General features: G+C 40.1%; 1 protein-coding gene across 3 annotated transcripts in view; it reads right to left on the reverse strand.

The window, feature by feature from the left end:
* Positions 1-21,462, reverse strand: part of TMEM114 (transmembrane protein 114) — a 47,102-nt gene that overhangs the window by 23,809 nt on the left and 1,831 nt on the right. Inside the window, exons 3-6 of one of the 3 annotated variants that reach the window (XR_008579366.1) lie at positions 12,365-12,502; positions 8,316-8,555; positions 5,739-5,788; positions 728-779 (exon numbers count right to left, since the gene is read on the reverse strand). Coding sequence is in view for 1 of the 3 variants with exons in the window: in XM_054842703.1 (XP_054698678.1) it covers positions 8,323-8,555; positions 12,365-12,502 (371 nt within the window). In the remaining 2 variants the exon portion in view is untranslated. Of the gene's footprint in view, positions 1-727; positions 780-5,738; positions 5,789-7,068; positions 8,556-12,364; positions 12,503-21,462 lie in introns of those variants that run through there. The other 2 variants (XR_008579367.1, XM_054842703.1) reach the window with 2 other exon arrangements.

A 21,462-nucleotide genomic window follows, 5' to 3' on the forward strand; every position in this document is an offset into this window, starting at 1 on the left:
ATATAGAACCAGGAATGCTGTTATCACAGGGACTGCTTCTGTGCAGTACAGTTACATTCATACAAACAGCTACCATTTAGTTGGGTGCCCATGTCATGATAACGGTTTATAAATCAGTTTGGTGAAATGCCAATTTATGACTATGTGTATTGCAAAACCCATTTCAAGCACTGATTTATACTGTATCCTTATTTCTCTTGTAACAGTGCTATTTAGAGGGTAATAACATTTTAACCAAATTAGTAGAAAATACTTGTATTGACTTGCAGTGCTTGTATGTGTTACAACTGACAGTGCGGGCTAAAATCTCTGCATGTAATGAAAGAAAATCTGATGAAAAATATTCAATCTCTAAATGAGCTATTGGGGAAATTTGTTCAACTTGAGGCAACTGAGTGGGAACATTGCCATTAAAGAGAGTGAAGTATAGAAACGGATATCAGTTAGCCCAATGTCACAAAGTTAGTTAGAGGCTAAGTAAGATTTTGGGGATGCATTTGTCATATGGAGGGACATGCTGCTTTCTAAGAGTCTTTAGTGTTTTAATGCCTGTCATGTAGTGTAAATTCCAAAGCAATTAGGAGTTACAAGGGGATTTGCTATGTGAGCAGTTTGCTCTCTGTGGGATTATTTTCTGAACTCCTTGGGGCAACCATTCCCACAGGCAAACCCAAGACAACGGGGTTAATCACAGGGTTAGCTGGTGTTTGAAAAGACTAAGGCTTACCTGTAACAAATTCAATCCTCTTCCCAAATGGGTGAGCGTACAGTTCATCAGGCTTTTGGAAATAAAATGGCAGAGAAGCAGCTTTAGAAAGAGTGGGTGTGGGAGTTACTACTCCAATAAAGAATGTAGAATTGCTCAGGGAAGGATTGATGAGCTCTAGACAGTGTGTAGGAAGAGGCCCTTGAAGTTAGAGAGAGCAGCGTGAATTATAAGACAGATACACCGGTTGTTATGGTGACAGAGGGTCCTGATGCACTGCTATTACTGCCAAGGAGGAGTAAAAGGACTTTCTGGTGAACAGGAGAGCAGGAAAGTGAGCCCAAGACAGACTCTGAAGGGCAGGTCTGTGCCCAGGAGGAGCTTGGGAGCAGGAGCATGGCTTTCCTATTGGATATCTGTACAGGCAGTGGACTTTTTTCTCATGTTGCTGATGTAACAGCCTCCTGGCTACGCACACAGCAAGCCAGAGACCCCCAAGGGGGAATAACAAACCTTACTTTCAAGAGGAAGCCAACCCAGCAGAGCTCCCTGCAAAGAGTTACAGTCATGTGTCTCTGCACATTAATGTGACAAGCAAGTGTTCACTAAAGTAGGACAATAAAGACGCTGTACAGTGCCTTTTTGTTAATCAGCCCATTCAGCAAATATATTGCTATTCAGCTGGCTTATTAACACCAACTTCCACAAAAGTCAGGCAGAGCAGTTCCCTTTAAGACATGGGCGCCAGTGATGATGTTTCTTCTGCTTGTTTGCACCTGTTATTTCAGTGATGCCTGCAGGACAGTCACTTACAGCTGGTGCAAACCCTCATTGCTACTGTGTGCCAAGTGCCTCAAGACTGACACAGCATGTCTTGTTGATGCATATGATCAGGGGGACTGAATGATTCAAGTCAAGATGTGTTTTTTTTAAATTGTCACCTGTTCAGCAAAATGAAACTTGCAGTAGTAAGTCCTGTCACTTGGGTGTTTGCATAAATTACAGTAGCAGCTTAAACAATGAATATCTGAGTATGAGGCAATCCTGTAGGTCTGAGTCTAAAAGATAGGCTTGTGAATGTCTTGACTTCTGTTGGCTGAGAAAGCACCCTGTAGCCATTTCTTTCTTCATTTTCATTAAATATTGCATTATTCCTGAATTTTGAGAAAGAAATATTTACACTTTTATGCTGCACACTGTATTAACCAGGTCTTTTATCTTTCTCTTCACTGAATGAAACAGGCTCGGTCTTCTCAGTTACTTATGTAGAACTTTTCCTTTTTATCAGAAATGCCCTGAACCAAATGAAGGTCCTGTCATACGTGAAGCTTGCCACAAACAGGAAGGAAATACAGCTTCCAAATCTGCTGGTTACAGCTGTTGCCTTGCCTGTAAAGTACTGTTTATAAACAGAAAGGCAGATAACTCAAAAGACTTGTTATTGCAAGTCCTACAAAATTTGTTCCTTCTATGGATTTTGCCTGACAGTTATAAAATTCTTTTTATGTGGTTTTTTTGCATAATTAAATGCTTCAGTGTATAATACTAGTCAAGTGGGAGCTGTGGCAATAGAAGGTTTATGATGCCAAAGGGTTTTCACAGTGCTGATGCAGCCAACTCCAAAAGGCTGTGGAAACAGAGACTCCTCCACACTGCAATTGAGTCCAGCCTCTCTGTATGCTGCAGGCATTACATACAACATTAGGTTATAAATATTTGAGAAGGCTAGGTTGGATGGAGAAATATGTTAGCTCCATCAGCAGCCAGATGTGTTGTCCTGAAGCATAAGCCATTAGCAAATGCTGTACAGCTATTGGCAGACAAATTCCTTTCAACACCTAGGGAGCATTACACTGAGAGAATCCCAGCCTTTGATGACAAGTGTTTGCCTTGTCCATGGCAAAAATGAAAACAGTAAAATAATGAGCCAAAAGCTCTTCAGGGAACTGTCTGCCATCCCTCCAACCCCAACCAAGGAGTCTTTCAGCTAGCTTTGAAATGAGTGGCATAAGCAGACTATCACAAGGACTAAGATGCTACTTTTTAATACTTCACTGCTCATCAGCTCTGGTCTGCTCCAAATGAAATATTAAACCAAATAGTTTAAACCATCATGTGAACAGGACCAGGCTGAAGAGGTGGCGTTCTGAATAAATGCATTTTAATTCTCAAGAGTGGTGGGAGATGACTTGAGACTACAAATGCATTTGGGTGTGACAGCTTGGCTCATAAGCAGTAACTCATTAACTGATGATAACTTACCTACTTACAGTCCCATATCCCTTCCTTTCTGACAGTTTTACAAGTATTAACTTTAGTGCCTTGTCCTTTATGGTGATGGAACACGAAAGTTCCTGTAAGATCACAAAGATGGGTTTTCTTAGGTAATAGGCTGAGAAACTAGGTCACACATAACAGATTTCAATCTGTCAATGCCACTTTAGTTACGGTAGGGTATGGCATTGCATCCCTCTTCCTTTCCCTCTAATACCTGACTCTACATACCTACAGACTGTTAACCAACTGCTGTTCATCTGTTTGGGGACCACAGTTCAGGGATGAAGGAACTATCCCCAAATAGTGTTCATCCAACATAGAAGTCTAGCAACTCAATCCTGCACCACAGCTAAGAACATTTTTTTACAGGAGATGCTCTACCCTAGTAATTTGGCTTGGAAGAACTACAGATGTGTCTGAATAGTCTATGCAGAGGTATATTTGTAGATCTGGAGTGGACAATGCTGCCACAGTTCCCAGGAAAGGAAGACCGAAACTAGTAAGCATACATTTCCCATCACCTGACATTTTAACTTAAGATGGCCAGCAGCTGGAGATGTTACTAACAGATTCAGCAGTTTCTAGATGAGATTCTCTGGGCTATAGAATACAGGAGCTAGGGCCTAGTGAGCATGACAGTCTCCTCTGCTCTTCAAGCCACACAAAAAATAGGATGTATGGAAATGAATGGTTTCTTTCCAAATACAGTCAACTGCTTAGTGTAGCCATAAGATGTCAGTAGAGACCACTGTTTCTGTGCAAACCATTATAAATGGAAAAGGTCTCTCAAGTCAGAGCATTCAAACTATATTTATTAGCAATACAAACTAGTGGGATGTGACCCAGCAGTATATATTGCCACTGCTAATACGCATCCAAAGATTGAATGTGACAGTGATATGGCTGCTAAAATGACTGGCAAATAGGGAGGGAAAAGTTTGAAGGCCTAGTTAGGGTTAAAGCTGATGTGTAAAACATAGCAGAAAGCTATTACAGTAAAACAGCACTATGTTTTAGTAAAAGTAAAAAGATCCAATTTTTTGTAACCTAACTTCAGTGCAATCCAGTAGTTAAAGACCTGTAACCTAAGCCAGGGATGACTAAAACACTGGGGGTCAAACCTGGCCTTCAAGGTAGTTTTGCCTGGCCTCCAAGAATATCTGACCAATTTCCTGTGAGCTTGCAATTGCTGGGTTAACGACTGTGCCCACTTAGTAAAAAAACCGGGAGTACTGAGGCACAGGGCAGTCTCTCTTGAGCATGTTTATCCCAATTCTAGGAACAGTTTGAAACTCTAGCACAAATCCAGAGCATTCATTCTAACCTTTTTGGTCCTGAGCTGGGGCAATTTGGCCTGTTAATATGAAAATGACAGTCAGGAGGCCAAGGGACCTGTGATTTTTACTGATATATCTTGGCTAACTGTGAACCGCTTCGCTGCAAGGAATTTACAAAATGAACCAGAGAAAAGGATATCTGTATTTATGAAGTAGACTCAGATTTCTTCAGATTTAATTTTTCAGTTTTAAATAGTTGAGACCACTGGATTTCATTTGCAAAACAATGCAAAACAAGTGATAAAATTAGAGGCCGAGATTACTTGAGATCCCAAGGTGTCAAGCTTGGGAAAACCTAAGTCTTTTGGATCCGTCTCATGGGCTAGTTCCAGCTTTCCTTAACAGCTTCAGTAGGCAGGCACTCCATGCCTTGCTGTGGTCACCTTAGTGGAGAGGTTCTGGGCAGATTCTTGCTCGCCTTCGCTGCTCGCCAACCGGGCATGGACAGACCATGTCCTGTTTGGTCTCCAGCCTGCCATCCTTTTAAATTTGGAAGGAGGAAATTATGAATCACGTGTGTCTGCATAGTCAGTCAGGTCTATTTGCTTTGGATCAATGATCAACAAATGCATGGAGCTACTTTAACTGAAGCTCTGTCTGAACCAATACTGTCCCCTTGGTCATCAGAGGCAGGTATACAGAGACATCCAAGCTGCTCTGCAGGAGCCAGTTCAGGAACAGCACAGACCCAGACTGAATCCTTGCGGTTTCATGTCTACATTATATTCACCAGCATCTCCTCTAAATGTCTTGTGTATCTGCAGTTTTTTCACCATCAAGGATTCCTTTGACCTCCTCTATCCTTCCTTGCCATCCCTTGAGGAAGCCTTTAAATTAGTGACTAGCATTGGCCAGTAGTTCTGTGCACTCTACCCGCTCAAACAGTACTGCCCTGCTCAGTACATCTGTTTTTCTTCACTTTAAATGCAGCCAATTACCTATGAGTTTGCAATTCACCAGAAAGTAATGGGAACAGTCAGCTTCCTCATCTCAGTAACACATTTTTGGGAAAATACAGCAAAGAACTGGGTATTAAATAAACATTAGTTTCAGTAAAAGGAAGATCCTGATAAGGTCACTCATATCAAATTACATAAAGTCCTTTCCAGCATGTTTTCCTTTTCTAGCACAATTTTTCAAAATGTTCAACGCTTATTTGACTATTGCAAACCATCTTTTTTTCTTTGCATTCAGAAGGAATTTCAGAGAAATTCAGGGGTTATGCAAATATTAAGGAGCAGAAGATACTCTTTATTACCATTGTGTCAGATATTGCAGGAAGCCGGAATGAGAAATTTAGGAAAGCCATGGAAATGAGAATTGCTCTAATTCAATAACAGATTCATTGGCTTTCTAATTAGATTTGATCACTTGAGTATTTTATATTGCAGCTGCATAAGTACCTTATAAATACCTACCACATGTGACACAGGCACTTCAAAAGCATCATATAAACTGTAGAATAGATCTGCAGAAAAAGTTAAAGAAAAATATATATCTTAGTTCTTCCATGTCTTGGTAAATAATTCCCAGCTCTGAGATGTCATTTTATTTAATTTTACAACATTCCAATCCACTGTAAAATAACATCTGTAATAAATATTCAAAAAATAACTCAGATGATATTTTACTGTTACAGCTTACAGTAATGTCTGAGTAACATCATACAAATTGTACTATAAATTGCTTTGCCAGCACCAAAACATAGAAATATTACATTTTACATAATTCACTTAAGCACATGGAATTTTGGCTACAAAGATTTTTTTTCCCTACACTTCTCATAGAGTTGATTTGGTATGCTTGACTTGTAAAATGACTCAATTACGCAGTCCCATCATAAGGCAACATGGAAAATATGTGAAAACCAATGTGGGAGCAAGTGAGAATTACGAAATTGTACTGGTTATTCACAGAATTTCTCCTGCTCAGTCTATTCAGGATTTCTAGCCTTATTTAATTCTGATAACAAGCAATGTCTGCCAACTAAGGTCTTAGACTGGGATTCAGAAACTCTGGTTTCATGTGACCTTGGGTAGTTTTTCTGCCTCAGTTCTCCATTCACAGCATAGTAGTAATAATGTTTCCTTCTATCTCCAAAGACTGTAAGCTCTCAGAAGCTCCCTGCCACTATTTTTTGTAAAGCAATTGGTAGTGTGGGACTAAGATTAGAGCTGAACTCAGTAAGACTAAATGTGCAATCTTTAACACAAGACACAATGATAAAATTGTTCTGATATTTAACAGAGGTAGGTAAACGATGCCCTTTGCACTACTGGAGGAAGTACAAGGGACTTGTCCAATGACACAGCGTGCCTTGCTGAGACAGCTCCTGAGTCACACACAGCCTTCAACTGTAATATGCTGAAGTCCTCCAGAAATACATGATCTAACAGAAATGTAGTGGAGCTGTTAACACATTCAAGTCTTCATTCAAAGCCACAGCAGTCATGGGAAGATTTCTTCATTAACTTCAGTGGGCACTAAAGTAAATTTTCTCTTAGAAGCTATTACCCAGAGGAAAAACTAATAAAGAAAAACTAGATTGCTTGGCACCTAAGATGAAATTCAGGTATCCTGTGTGTTCAGTTTTGCTCAGCAGTTTTCAGCACAAGTTAAACATATTCTAGCATGAAGCATGTGCACAAATTTGATTAAAAGGAAGCATCATCAAAATTGCTAAGTAAAAACTGGGAAATGCATCAGATACGTCTTCTGCATTACAGAATTAAATTAGGGCTAGTAATAAGCTGAAAGAGATAAGTATGCAGCCTGAGCATCTGATAGATTGGGGCTGGCTACAGTAGCTAGTTAAAACATTTGGAAAAGCAGCTGTATCTTTCTCTTGCAGTACATTCACCATTGCACTGCACCTGAGAACTTCACCATCAGAGTCACTACCATCTGCTGGTTAGCTAGTATCAAGTCATTCACAGTATCTAGGCCTTATATCCTTTCATTTTATCACAGCATCAAAGCTCATTTTTAGAAAATTACTAATTTCTTTGTTTTCACCCTACAAGTAATGATTTTAGTTTCCTAAAACATGATGCTGTGTCTCCCCTTAAAGATTACAGATAGCTGACATGGATTAGGCTTCTGGGGTTCTCTGGTTTCTCAAATCATCCCATTTTTGTCTGTTGTCACAAAGAAATAGTGTGATTGTGGTACAGGAGAGAGGACAGCCTCTTTGGGGACACATGAGGGAAAAGAAAGATCCTATAAATACAGAAGGTGTACCCCAGAGTAAAGATTAATGTTCACCTCACTAGATCTCCTAGCCATGCCCTAGTGCTGAGGATTCTCACTGGAGTTCTCAAAATATTCTGAAGTTCTTCCTATTCTGGATCTTTATTTTTGATTTTACTTTGCGCAACAAAACCATGTTAAGTATGCAATATTAACTGAGGATATTTACGCCTCACACTCTCTCCCTGGGTTCAGGTGTATAGACATCATACATCCCTGCGTGCCCCCAAAGGCAGCAGGAAGATCACACTACCTACCACAAAGTAGCCATCTCAGTGCAGCTCTGCTGGTAGAGGCTGCCAACATGACTGGAATCCTAGGCATACTTATTAGGAGTCTCAGAGGAGAAACCAAATGTTAAGTATACTGTGAATACTGGCCTGCGAGGTACTCTGAGGCACTTTGCTGGGACAGCAGAAGGAAGAAAAGCAAGCAAGAAATCTGCCTTGTTCTAAGCAATGAATGGAGATGTCTTATGAGCTGCCAGTTGAAATTATTTTGGAAACACTAGCACTGCAATGTACTTTCTTCTAAAGTCACAAGGGTTTCCTTATTGACAACACTTGAAATGTTTTACTGATTTATCAGTATCTTTATGTTTTATAGATAACTGTGAGGAAAAGAGTTTATGGCAGCTGACAAGATACTCAGTCACAGCCTTGGCCACTTTTATTACCCCTAGTGACAAGATGGACCAAGCAATCCACATTTCTAGTCTCTGCAGAGTTCTGTTGTTGCAATGATACCTGTAGTTCACAATGCCTGTTCATGTTGCCGTTTCAGACCCACAACTCTTGCTGCCAGGAGAAACACAGCCCCGGTGAGCACTTCTGCAACAAAGGAGATCCAGACTAGTGCCAGCGACCAGCCAAACCTGATGTCGATTTCTACCAGGAGATCCTTACTCCTCAGGAGGCAGACAGCTTCTTCGAAGGCAGCCGCTGAATATGCAATATAGACACTGATCCCAGTAAGTGTAACAAGAGCTGAGAAAGAAAAACATATTCAGCTAGTTAGCATCCACTGCAGAAATTAAAAATAATTAATTGAATATGTCTTAGGGCTCCTTTGCCACTCTTTCCTATCTAGCCAGGCCAGATTACCAGTTAGCCTCTGGTTACCTTTGAAATCTAATTGAGGCTGTTTTCTGGGGAAGGGTGAGAGGGAAGTAAAGGGAGGGTTATTCCTGTTCATTGAGTTTAATGTGTTCTCACTGTTAAATACTGAATCAAAATGTGTAAAAACAAGTCTCTCACAATAAAAATCTAGTCACATCTTTTACAGATATCTAACATATGTGCATCCCTGTTTTCAATACTGTATTATAATGCATCCTGATTTCTCATTGCTGTGCACCACGTACTGTTGTCCACCTCTATGCAAGAAAGCCCATGGAGACAGAGATTCTTGCATTTCAGGTCAGTGATGTGAATTTAGGCTGTTTCCTGATTTTGAGTATCGTAAGTTTTGAGTGTTCAATGTAAATGTGTTGGTCTTTACTGTCACCTCCAATCAAGTGTTAACGGAGTCATGACTATTCATCACTTCCAAATAATTGAGCCAAAGACATCCTTGGAGCAGACTAAATATAAATTAATAAAGGCACTCAAACAAGAAGCCAGATGTTTTCGAAATGAAAGGACTATACAGAACCTAGCAAACTTAGGGAATGGCACATCTAGCACAAGTACATGCTACATCCTGGGCCTGGCATCTATGTCACTCAAAGGACATATAATAACTAAAGTCATAACTTTAATGGATCAGTGGCAGGAAAGGTACACTAGAAAAGCCCTGGATTAAAGGACTGTATGTACCCCAGGGAAAGTAGATACTGGAATGCTTGTAGGACAAGATAGTGTCTTATCTGATTCTGAGGGAGAAAAAATTTGGCCTGGATTCCTGTCAAATCACAGTGTAAGTCTAGATGAGTGTATTGGGTTTGCGTGGCAAGGTTTTGTTAGTGGGAGGGCTACAGGGGTGGCTTCTGTGAGAAACTGCTAGAAGCTTCCCCTGGGTCTGATAGAGCCAATGCCAGCCGGCTCCAAGACGAACACGCCACTGGCCAAGGCCAAGCCAATCAGCAACAGTGGTAGCTCCTCTGTGATAACATATTTAAGGAGGAAAAAAAAACACCTTGGGAAGCTTTTGCAGCCAGAGAGTGAGAAGAAGTAAGAAACTCTGCAGACACCAAGGTCAGTGCAGAAGGAGGGGGAGGAGGTGCTCCAGGCACTGGAGCAGAGATTCCCCTGCAGCCTGTGGTGAAAACCGTGGTGAAGCAGGCTGTCCCCCTGCAGCCCATGGACGAAGGATGAGGGGTGTAGAGATTCCACCTGCAGCCCACGGAGGACCCCACGCCGGAGCAGGTGGAGGCACCTGAAGGAGGCTGTGGCCCCATGGGAAGCCCACACTGGAGCAAGCTCCTGGCCGGACCTGTGGACCCGTGGAGAGAGGAGCCCATGCCAGAGCAGGTTTGCTGGCAGGACTTGTGACCCCGTGGGGGACCCACGCTGGAGCAGTTTGCTCCTGAAGGTCTGCACCCCATGGGAGGGACCCACGCTGGAGCAGTTCATGGAGGACTGTCTCCCGTGAGAGGGACTCCATGCTGGAGCAGGGGGATGATTAGAGGAGTCCTCCCCCCCAAGGAGGAAGGAGCGGCAGAAACAATATGTGATCAATTGACCGCAACCCCCATTCCCCATCCCCCTGTGCCGCTGAGGGGGGAGGAGGTAGAAACCAGGAGTGAAGTTGAGCCCGGGAAGATGGGAGGGGTAGAGGGAGGTGTTTTAAGATTTGATTTTATTTCTCATTCCTCTACTCTGTTTTGCTTGGTAATAAATTAGATGAGTTTCTCTCTCCGTTCAGTCTGTTTTGCCTGTGATGATAGTTGGTGAGTGATCTCTCCCTGTTCTTAGCTCAACCCACAAGCCTTTCGTTATACCTTTTCTCACCTGTCTAGTGAAGGAATGGGAGTGATAGAGCCGCTCTGGTGGGCACCTGGCCTCCAGCCAGGGTCAACCCACTACAATGAGTCTACATTTTTGCCAGAAAGACAAGTTTGAGTAGAGGCGAACCAAGACAGAAGAGTACTGCGTTATCCAGCAGTCAAAATTCATACTCATATTACTGATTTTAACCATGCTATGATGTCTGTACCTTATTCTAGTCCTCTGCAAGGGGGGAAAATAATCACTTTATATGTTTTGTCAGCAGAAATGGAAATGACTGTTTTGTTGACATTTTCAACAAGGTACGCCGAGTACTGTGATCCCTCTTGAATGTGGCCACATTTCCAAAAAATAGGGAAGCATATAGGATATCCTGGGATGTGGAACATACCAGTTCTGGTATTTTCCAAAAACCTCAAGATTCTGGAATTGCATCACAAAATATTTCTTTCTGCTGAGACAGAACTATCTAATCAATACCGAACTTCATGAACTGGAACATTCTATACAACTGTGCATGCCCATTACATGCATCAAGCCTCAGTGCAGCTGAAACAACTGAACAATACTGCCTGAGCGGGAGAACAGTCTGGTCTCACACCAAAGGCCACCCTACAGTCTGCTCATGCTGTCCTGGGAAACAGCACTAGCTGCATCTTCAGAACATATTCAAGCACCCCTCTCCTAAAATTGTCTTTGTGTTTTCTTTCCCTTTTTGCAATCCCAAGTGTCTTAGAAAGGCACAGTACTCCACTCCTCAGCAGGATAATCGTGCTTTGCACTTCACAGCTTTTCATCTTTCACTTGCTATTTGGAGCAGTTTTCAAATAGCCTAAGCCTTTTTAGTGAGTACAGCTTTCTGATGTTCTAAGGAATAGAAGTTACTTTTTATTTTTTGCAGAAGAAAAGCATAATGGGGGATGTTGGTCTTTATAAGAGCATTTCAGACTAAAAAAGTCAGTCAAGACTTTGAGACAGCAGCATTTGCTTCCAGTAATCTCTTATCATTCTCTTCTTAGAAACAGGACTGTATGGTCAGGTGATGAGGGTAAATATTGAGGATCCCCTTTTCTGTTGGGAAAAATTTCTGTTTCAAATTACATTGTGAAACACTACTCAAAATGTATTTGGAGAAGAAAATGGAGATGGATTTAAACCCAGTTTTCCTACTTCGACAGAATGTTTTTAGTTTTAATTCATAAATGACTTTCTAAAACACAGAGGCTTTGGTTATAGTAAAAATATTAAAAAGCAATATGTAAAAGAACATTACTAGCTTCAAATTGAAATGTTACACTCCAACTAAAATAACTCTTTGGGGTTTTCTCTTGCGACCCACAGTTTGGGGGCACCATCCAGTTCAAAACTAGCAGTGAAGCTAACCCAGGAATGCCTAGCAAGACCCTTTTCAGGAACATGCAAATGCCTTTGAAAAAATGCCAGTTTTCTTAATATTTGTAAGATCTGTGCAAGGCTATCAAACCCTATGTTTTACTAATTCCAAAGTCACTTCTCCATTACCTTGTCTGTAAAGAATTTGGGCGCTGTGCTGAGAAGGTATTAAATCTTTAGTGTTAATGGGCACAGCAAATGCATTTTGTTTAAAGTGTGACTCTCTCCACAAGGACGTATGGTTGTGTGTGATTATTTGTCTTTCCTGACTCTAAGTGGCAGCTTTCTATTCCAGAATCCTGTCAGGAGCTGAGCAGACACCAAGTGAATGAACACCAGCATTATTCTGAAAGTAAACTCCTTCTTAGCTTTTTTTCCCCTGGAAGACAAAGTGATATTTCCCAGATACAATTTCTTATTATTTAAAATGGTTTAGCTGGGAGTTTATATAGTACCTCCAAAAAGAAATAGCAGTCCCGTCATTAGAAGCAGTAGGTAGGCCCTGGCAAGAATACTGATGAATCCAGTCATTCCTCCAAAAATCATCAATATCAGGCTGAGGGGCATCAGGATGACAAATGTTCCATGCATGTCTGAAGAAAAATGAAGACTGTTAACATTTTAATATTTTATTATGGTGCCATTGGACCTACTAATAATTATTGAGTGAAGAACATCTGATCAGGATCAAAGCCTTATTATGTGCTGCGCAAACAAGGAACTGGACAATCTCTTGGGTTTTCAGTTTAAGTTGGCAGGACAAATATATGGTATGGAGAAAAAGGTACCATACAGAGCAAGCCCTTCACAGCATCACAGCATGTGTTTCAGTAACCACAAGTATAAAGGCTATGTCTACATGGATATATTTAAGCAACTAAACTGTTCTCAGATATTAAGCCTAACTGGATAGCAGGTGATGCATTGCACATCAGGTGGTCACTGACAACCTCAATAAAAAGTAGCTGTTTATCTGAAACATACAGATCACAGTGAGTGGCATTGTTTTGTTTGGGAGGTGAGATCCAGCAGATGCTTTGGTTAAATGCTGTATTTTCTATCACATGTCCTCTGCTGAACTGATCTAGCAAATTGTTGACCTTTTCTTTTGTTGCAGCTGACCATCAACTAGAGGTAAATTTTCCCATCCAGCTCTGATTCTGTGTCTGTCATTGTTTTCTACAGCAGCTTCACTAAGTACATTAACCTATCCTGGTTGCTTCCTCCCATGCTAAATGTTTTACATTAGTCTTTATTGATGCCTATAACACTTTAATAGCTGTGTAAACAGAGGGTTGCTATGTACTTTTTCATAGCACACTGTTTTTTCCATCATAAACATCTCTGTGTCATTGTTCCCTCTCATGCAACCTATTCACAACTTTCAACCCAACCTTTTCTAGAATAACAAAACCAAAAGTAATTCCAGCTTCCAGTATCCATTTATTAGAGTATCAATCACTACTAGAGTGAAGTGCAGAGTTACTCAGAAAGGAAAACTTAAAATCCATTTTCTGAAGGGCTCCGGGCTTCAGTGTCTCATTTAATTTCACCGAGGAACAACAATACACCATTAGCCAGTTCCCAAAGAAAAGGAGTCAGTTAAGAGATCACAGTTTCTGTGTGATCAGATGATCAATTTTTTTAAGTCACTGTCACTGCCTACTGAAGTGGAGGTACTCCACCTGCCACTGGCTAAGGATCCGGCTTATCCTCTACAATATCATTATAACAATAAGACACAATTGTGTATGTATCTCTGTTCAGTTCTAGAACCTTGGAAGGTTAGGAACAGCATGCATGAGATCAAGACAGACACTGTTGATTTCTTTACTTGACTGGAATGTGGTTTCAAGACATAATTATTTGGTTTCTGTCGTACAGAACATGCTCACAAGGAAAAATGTGGCAAATGACAAAGTTTTGGGAGGTGACCCTATTGTTCTTCCATTTCCTTTTATTTACGCTGGTATTATATTCTCACATTTACTCCCACATATGCCCACATCAGGATCAGGTAATGTTCCAAAAGCACAAATTCAGCATTCTGCGTTGAAGGGAACACTTTCTCTCCTAGCTTCTAAATCTGAGGATACTCCGTGGGCTTTTCTTCAGCAAAACTGGCTATGATTGCTGTTGCTGGCTAGGAAACTCAAACCTATAGCAATTCTGAGACACTAACAATCAAATTAATCTTCAGCTTACTGTGTATAACCAGTATGTCAAAACTGTTTGCAAATCTTAGTGGAATACCAAGAGGAGAAATAGCCATGGAACTTAGCTCAGAAGTTTTATATAGTTAGAAGTGGTTGTCAGGGATATGATGCAACAAGATGTGACAGAACAGAGATTTCGCAGACAATTTAGTTCTCATATTCTAGAGGCAGCAGGAACAGGCTAGTCTTCTGCCCCGTTTGTGCTTCCTGAGGGTATTAGGCCTGATTTTGATCCCCCACCATTTTGACATCCATGCGTCCTCTTAGATTTGGTCTTGCATGTAAGAGGTAAAGAGGCCTTAGGGAGATAAAATCTGATGCAATTAACACTTTAAAAGAAAGAATGTAAGAATGGTGCAACTCTGGCCTCAGACCTGGCTTTGCTGGGAAGGAGGAAACATAAACAAGCTCATCACTGGGCCTCTGCTTTGTGATTTTCCAGGCGTTCCTCACTAGTCAAAGTTGCTGCTAACAAACTGTACCTCAGGACAGTAGCACTAACAGTTGCTGTTTCTTTGACTTTCCTTTTCATGGTGTGATTTCAGCTACTGCAGCTAGGACTGTAACCTTAGCCAGGACAAGTGCAGGTGAAGAAGATAAGGCTCTGAATGTGACCTTTTCTTTTGAAGCAAAGGGAAAACAAATCCATACTAGAGTATTCTCCTGGGGAGTGTCATAGATTACATTAGTGATCTGTGACAGTTGCATGTAACATCGGAATAACTCCGATCTTTATGCCCTTTTCAGTGAAAATACAGGGTTTAGGGATATCTCAGCTGAAACCCACAAATCCCACTGTGACAGAGCCTCACTTTCCCTACACACAGCTAGGATCACATTTCTCATGAATCACCTGCAGCTTTTTTAAAATCAAATGTTTAACGGATTGTATTTGGTTAAATAGCACTTTTATCACCTCCAGTGTTCTAGTTCAATACCTAATACCCATTTGTCCTTCTTCTATGAAATCTGCAACTGCCTGGGAAACTTATTCTAAAATGCTGCCATGGAAACCACTCAGGAATCTGAATTCATGCCATCTGGCATATGATATTATGCCATTATATTCCTTGATTAGAGGGACAGAATTAGTTTATAGAAGGACATGACTTAAAATATCTTTACTGTGTTTCTGCCTTCAATAATCATCTGTGAAAGAAGTTAAAACATTAATTTTGCGGTCATTTTAGTGTTTTTTTAGGTTGTGTTGAAATACATATTTATGCATTACGTATTATACATACAACTGTCTTCATTTTGATGAAATTAATTTAGTATTGAAAAAAAAAATCCAACCTAAGCACTTTGCACAAGAAGACGTATGTGCATTTTCTTGTAAAACAGAATTCAGTTTCCCACATCTGTTTCTCAGTGCCTGAGTTCCCTGTCAGTCCAACACAATAGTTTAATCTTGAAAATACTGAAACAAACTGATGAACATTTAAAAAGCACTCTAGTATTTTTGTAGCAAAAAATACTTTAATTGCTTGATCTGAGTTAATAAAGTTTTACATCAGCTAGCCAAAGCTGTTTTACTGGAGGTCTGACCAAACGTCTGCAAGAATGACATCTGCAGTGTGTGTCCAGAGCAGTGAATTTGGCAGACATCTCTAAATTACCACCCAACACAATTGTCGATGAGCTGTTTGTAACAGAAATCTGTGGAATGAACTAGAAAAATTGAATGGTGTCAAAAGCAGCCAACTGCAGGTCTAGCAGTTTTGTTAATCATCTCCTGTTAACATGCTGGAGCTTAATTGTTTCAAACTGACTTTGGATTTGTTTGCACAGCTTATAGTAGCAAATAGTATCTAGAAATCTGTAATAGTCATCTCATCAGAAATACTCTAAAGGGCAGCAGCTCAGAAGAACTTAATTAAGGACCTGTTTATCTTCCCTAGCAGTAACTAAATAGCCAGTTAGAAAGACAAAAGCCTCTAGCTGAAACAGAATGCTGGCAGGAGCTAAAACCAGGGGGGCTACTCTGGAAAGACTTGGCAAAGCCAGGAAGAAACAGCGCACTGAGAAAGCCTGACCTGCTTGCAAGAAAGGAAGGAAACAACTTAGAGAAACAACAAGCAACAGAAAAGAACTGTTGTATGTGACTAAATGTGAGACTTCCGGGCTTGAAACCCAGGGATACAAAGGCCTGGATTCCTTCCTGTTCAGTAAAGATGATGGTGGATGAGAGCTCACAGGGTTAGGGTACCCCAGGATAATTAGCTAAGCTCTGGACTTTGTGTTACACATTTTGGCTTTGTGCTCTTCTCACATAACAAGTCTCTGAGCTAAACTGGAAGACAAATTGCATATAGTAGAAATAAAATTATGCTAGACTTAGTACAGGTGGGCACTGACGAAAGCCTTCAATACTAGGAATGGGTAGAATGATAAACGTACGTGGTGCACTGTGGTTCACATTCTATTGCTACAATACCAATGAAGTTGAAAATGAGAACATTCAGCAGAAGTTGTCACTCATTAGGTTTCAGCTGCAGTGATGCTAAACTTATCTCAGATTTCTGTATATATTTATTGTAATATCTACTGTAAGTACCAAAGCAAATGTTCTCTGGAACCTCTTTTAAGGACCACTGCACTGTTGCTCAGCAACAAAGCATATCAGTTTAGGTATACGCCAACCACATCAATTAAGTTAGAATTTCTTTGTACATCATTTGGGTCTTATCTCACTTGCCTCTGAACTGGCACTTGCCAGGTATCCCAGGTCTAGCTATTTCCTTCTGATAACTTAAAACCAAAAGGAAAAACTGTGAAGAACTGTAAATCTCCCAGGAAAAATGTAATGGCAGCCAAAGAATAAGGCAGTCTGGGATTAGGAGCAGGAGTATAAACATGTAACTCAGTAAAAATGAAGCAGGCCCATAAAGAGTGGGGAGAAGTATAAAAGCAGCTGGTTAGCAATTGTTACAGGGTCCATATGCTGTAAGGAAATCCAGCCTAGTTTAACTGTACTATTAAACTAATTTTGCTGAGGAAGAAACCAAGGCAGCTATTACATTGTAACAAGTGAGGTATCAGTAACTGCCCATACTGCAAAGATTGTTTCCCTACAGGAAGCACTTGCTTCCCTGAAGGAAGCACTAACTTGTCTGCAGCCTCATGGTTCCAGCTACATTGATGTCTAAAAGAGAAAAAATAAAAATACTCTGGGGGGAATAATTTAAGCAGCTGTGCATGGGCAGCTGCACGCTCCAGTCTTGGTTTTATAACAAGAAAAATGTTATATATAACAAAAAGAAAAAGCCATATATAAGTGGAAACCACATCCATTAACTGATCATCTCTGGATGGCTCAGGAATAAAGGAGAGCACTAAAAAGTCACTTGTAATAGGAAATCAATCACTGGCCATGATGTTCATGTTACTAACAAAAGATCAGGGTTGACAGAGGCTTAATCATACCTTGTAGGTACCTAATGCAGCTGGTTTGTGTGTCAGGAGCAAACCAGGCAGCCATTAAGAAGTAGTAGTTCCTCTCATGTTATTTTTCACAACACTAGCCCCACCTCTGCAGTGTAGGTGGACCCTGCACCAGTTTGGGGTGCAAAGCTAAGATTCATAAGAAATTATCTGTTTTAAAATTTTGCAAGTGTTTGCATCTTTGGTCCAAAATGGCCTCTTGTATTTTGGCCAAATAACACGTTATAGATGTTCCTTCTTTGTGGCAATTTAGTTCTAACCTATAAGAGGAGGGGGGGAAGTCACACACAAAAAAATCTTTTTAACAAGTTTCACCACACTTTGAATAAACCTTAGCCACAGCTTTCCAGGATCAGCAAATAATGTAGCATTTAGTTCAGAAGAATGTAGATGGAAGTAATTTTTATGTTACCAAGCAGGGGTCACTATCCAGCCATAACTGAGACACATAGGAACAGGCTACTTGAGTTTCCAAAAAGTCAAGCTCATAGAAGAGTTTTGACAGGATACATTAGTATCCAGCAAACATATTACTTTCTTCTTTTCACAGTTCGTCTGTCCTGCAAGAAGTACTTGAACCAAGTTCAGAGTACAAATTGATTTTGATCAGAAATGTTTACAAAATTGTGCATTTTGCAGATATTACACTGGTGCTGTCTTTAGCTAAATCTATACTAGTATTTACTAATTATTAACAATACAGACTTTGGTAAATGAAAAATATTTATGTTAGAAAAATGCCCAAGAGTAACCTTTCCCCAATGTAACTTGTTGGGGTTTTTGGGGGACTTGGGATGCTGTGGTTGTTGGTTTTTTGGTTTTTTTTGAAAGAAATTATTTTGCAAAGATGCAACTCTTGGGGAAAACTTTTCAGTAGATTAAATACTGTCATTCCCTCCACACATCAACTTCCTTCTCTCTGTATATGATCCTCACTATCTTATATGTGATTTTGAATGTTATGTTTCTTCTACTGGAAAATGGCAAAGCTTCTCAGAACTCCTGATGCAGCCTCCTTTGAAGTCAGAGTGACATCCTTCTTTTACCATTTAGTGAGAGATGGATTCAGCTCATCATGAAAAAAAGTTGTTCTTTCTGCTTGTCTGCCATAGCTGGCACAGGAGAACGTATGGTGAGACAAGATATCTGGGGTGTCTGCTGACAGATTTCAGTTTTAAAGGTGACTTTCAGAGGACTATCTTTAATCCTAGTGGTCACCAAGAGACCCTAATAACTGCCTAAAGTGTGAAAGTGATACTTTCATTTTAATCCTATATGGGACAGAGAAAAATGTACATCTCCAGTAAAATTTGCAGAAAATTCAGAAAAGCTAGTGGTAGATAGTCTCGTGGTATATTTCTTTAGACAGTGGCTGATATTATAAACAAATATATAGCCATGACATAATGTAACCTGTAGTAGGAAAATATTTTATATATTGTGGGTTTGAGGCAGAGAGAGAGGGTATATGGCCTATGTTCAACTGGAGAGAGTGGCAAGAAAAGAAATGGAAGCTTAATGTACAGGAGGAGGCATGCTTGTGTCTAATCCATTAGAGAAATTGCTCAAGAGTACTCCCATGATGCGAAAATACACCGTACTCTCAGGCTTAACAAGACCTAGGTTGATTGTCTTGAGTAATATTGCTGGTAGCACAGAACTTTAACTTGTACGTCCAATGTTTTTTAATTTACCAGGAGCTCTATTGAAATACACAATGAGCCTAAAAGGCATCTGCTGGGGATGAATGAGAGAGAGATTGGAAATGTGAAGGTAAGGAATGTGAAGGGTTTGTCTTCTGGCAGCGACTAGCGCTTCTGTTTCCACTTAGTCCCAGCTCTTTGCACTCAGGTATAGACTTTCTCTCACCTTTTTGGCACTTGTGTCTAGTTAAGACATGCCAGGATGAGTATGGGGACTCTGAAGAATGGGGCATGGGATTCCCAATGTGTTACCTAAGTGCCTGCATTAGCAAACAGGCCTTCTAAATCTTTTTAGGAATAACTGGCAAAAGACATGTTTGATCATGCCAGAGCTCCTGAAATTCAGTCTGCCAATCAAACAGTGAGAAATATGGGTGTACGGCTAGATGGAATGAGAATAATTCCATGTGAATGTGCCTCACACAGACAGGTGCACAGGCACACAAAGAGAAAAAAAAATATTTTTTTGAAGTAACTCATTAAAGCTGTGCAGTTAGCCTGTTTGCCCCATATAGCAACACATGAAGAAATTACTGTAACTACACTGGAATCCACAATCCCAGAACTGTCCTCTAAAACTATAATTAAAATGTGTTGTAGATAAAGATGAAGGTTTGCCCTGATCTGCCTAAATATGATTCAGTGACCACAGTCAGAAAATATTTAAGAAAGAAGTATAAGGCTGAAGTATAAGGTAGTATCTCAGTACTTAACAAACCTAGATGTCACTTAGAAATATCTGTATTTCCTAGGAGTAAGAAGTACTGACATGGCACTTCCTATGTTCACCTGATATTGCTGTGCATCTGTAGCCTTATCACACTGAAACTGCATTGAAGCTGAACATCTAAAATATCAAAAAGTTCACTCTGTAGGGCATTCTAATCAAACCTAGTAGGTTCTTTCAATGAAAGTATCTTTGATTTCTTATCTCATCATTTTTAGGCAGACTATGTCTGCTTACAATAAAATCTGCAAGTGTCTTTGCAGATCTGAAGTCTTTGTCCACCTAAAAATAGTACTTGAAATGAGAGCAAGAGACAAAAAAAATCTCCGAGGCTCTGAAGAGTCTGTAAACATAGTTATGAATCCAATTTTTACTCATATTCCCTATTTTCTTACACTTCATGACTATCAAAGAGCTGTCCTTTGTTTCCAAGCCAACATAATTTTTACAACCAAAAGAGCTCTGTATAGTCTCTGCTTTTGTTTTTGCAGAATTCAGCTTTCATTGAGGAGCTGTAATCTAAAATCTCCTCGCCTGAGAAAAATTACAGATGTATCTTTTGCAAATATGAACACAACTTTTGAAATGCTGATAATTTTATCCTGAAATTTTAGGCTAGCCCCAACATAATAGTTGAAGTGCCCACAAATAAAACATCATCAGTCTGGTTAGGTTCAACTAACTTTGAACCCTCAAAGGCTTAAGTGATCCAGCAGACAATCATTTTCACTGATCCTCACAGCTTTCAGCAACATCAAGCAGCTAAGGCCCTCTGTCTTAAGGAAGATTAAAGAAATGGCACCTTTCAATTTGAAAGCACAGAGAGACAATCTGTGCTTTTAGTCTTGAACGTGTCAATATGTTTGTACGGCTGTTTCAGTAGCTTACTTTACTCCTACTTTAACTTCCCAGTTACAGTTGCAACACAGCTACATTAGCATCAGTACCTTGTAGGCTCAATTTGCCATGTTTTCTGCACTTTTATTTATATCATTAGATGCTGCTTCAAGAGACTAAAGACACTGTAAGTCTCTCTGAAGGGTTGCTCAGGGAAATGGCTGGTTTTGAGGGAGAGTACCATTTTAAGACACAGGACAAAAGCATGTATTCTGCTTGCAAGGGGAAAATGACCAGGGTGAGAGAGGAGAGGTCAACAAAATTTAAAAAAAAAAAAAAGAAAGCCCATATATAAGTGTGTATGAGTGAAGTATCGTGCAGAATATGATGAAAAGAAGTTAAATCATCTGTTAGGAGAAGCTTAAAAGTATTTGTTTAGTTTGGACTTTCTCAAAACATTCTGACATTGATAAATTAATCTAAAGAAAAAGAAGTAAATACCAGACAATGCAATTAGAAACTTAAAGTAACCTTTTTGAATGCAATGTTCTTCAAAGTCTTTGAACACGGCTTTTAGTCATTGATTTATTTTCTTAAGTTCCCGCATACTTAAGGTTTTTTCAGTG

The sequence above is a fragment of the Grus americana genome, chromosome 15, assembly GCF_028858705.1.
Source record: "Grus americana isolate bGruAme1 chromosome 15, bGruAme1.mat, whole genome shotgun sequence".
Lineage (NCBI taxonomy): Eukaryota > Metazoa > Chordata > Aves > Gruiformes > Gruidae > Grus > Grus americana.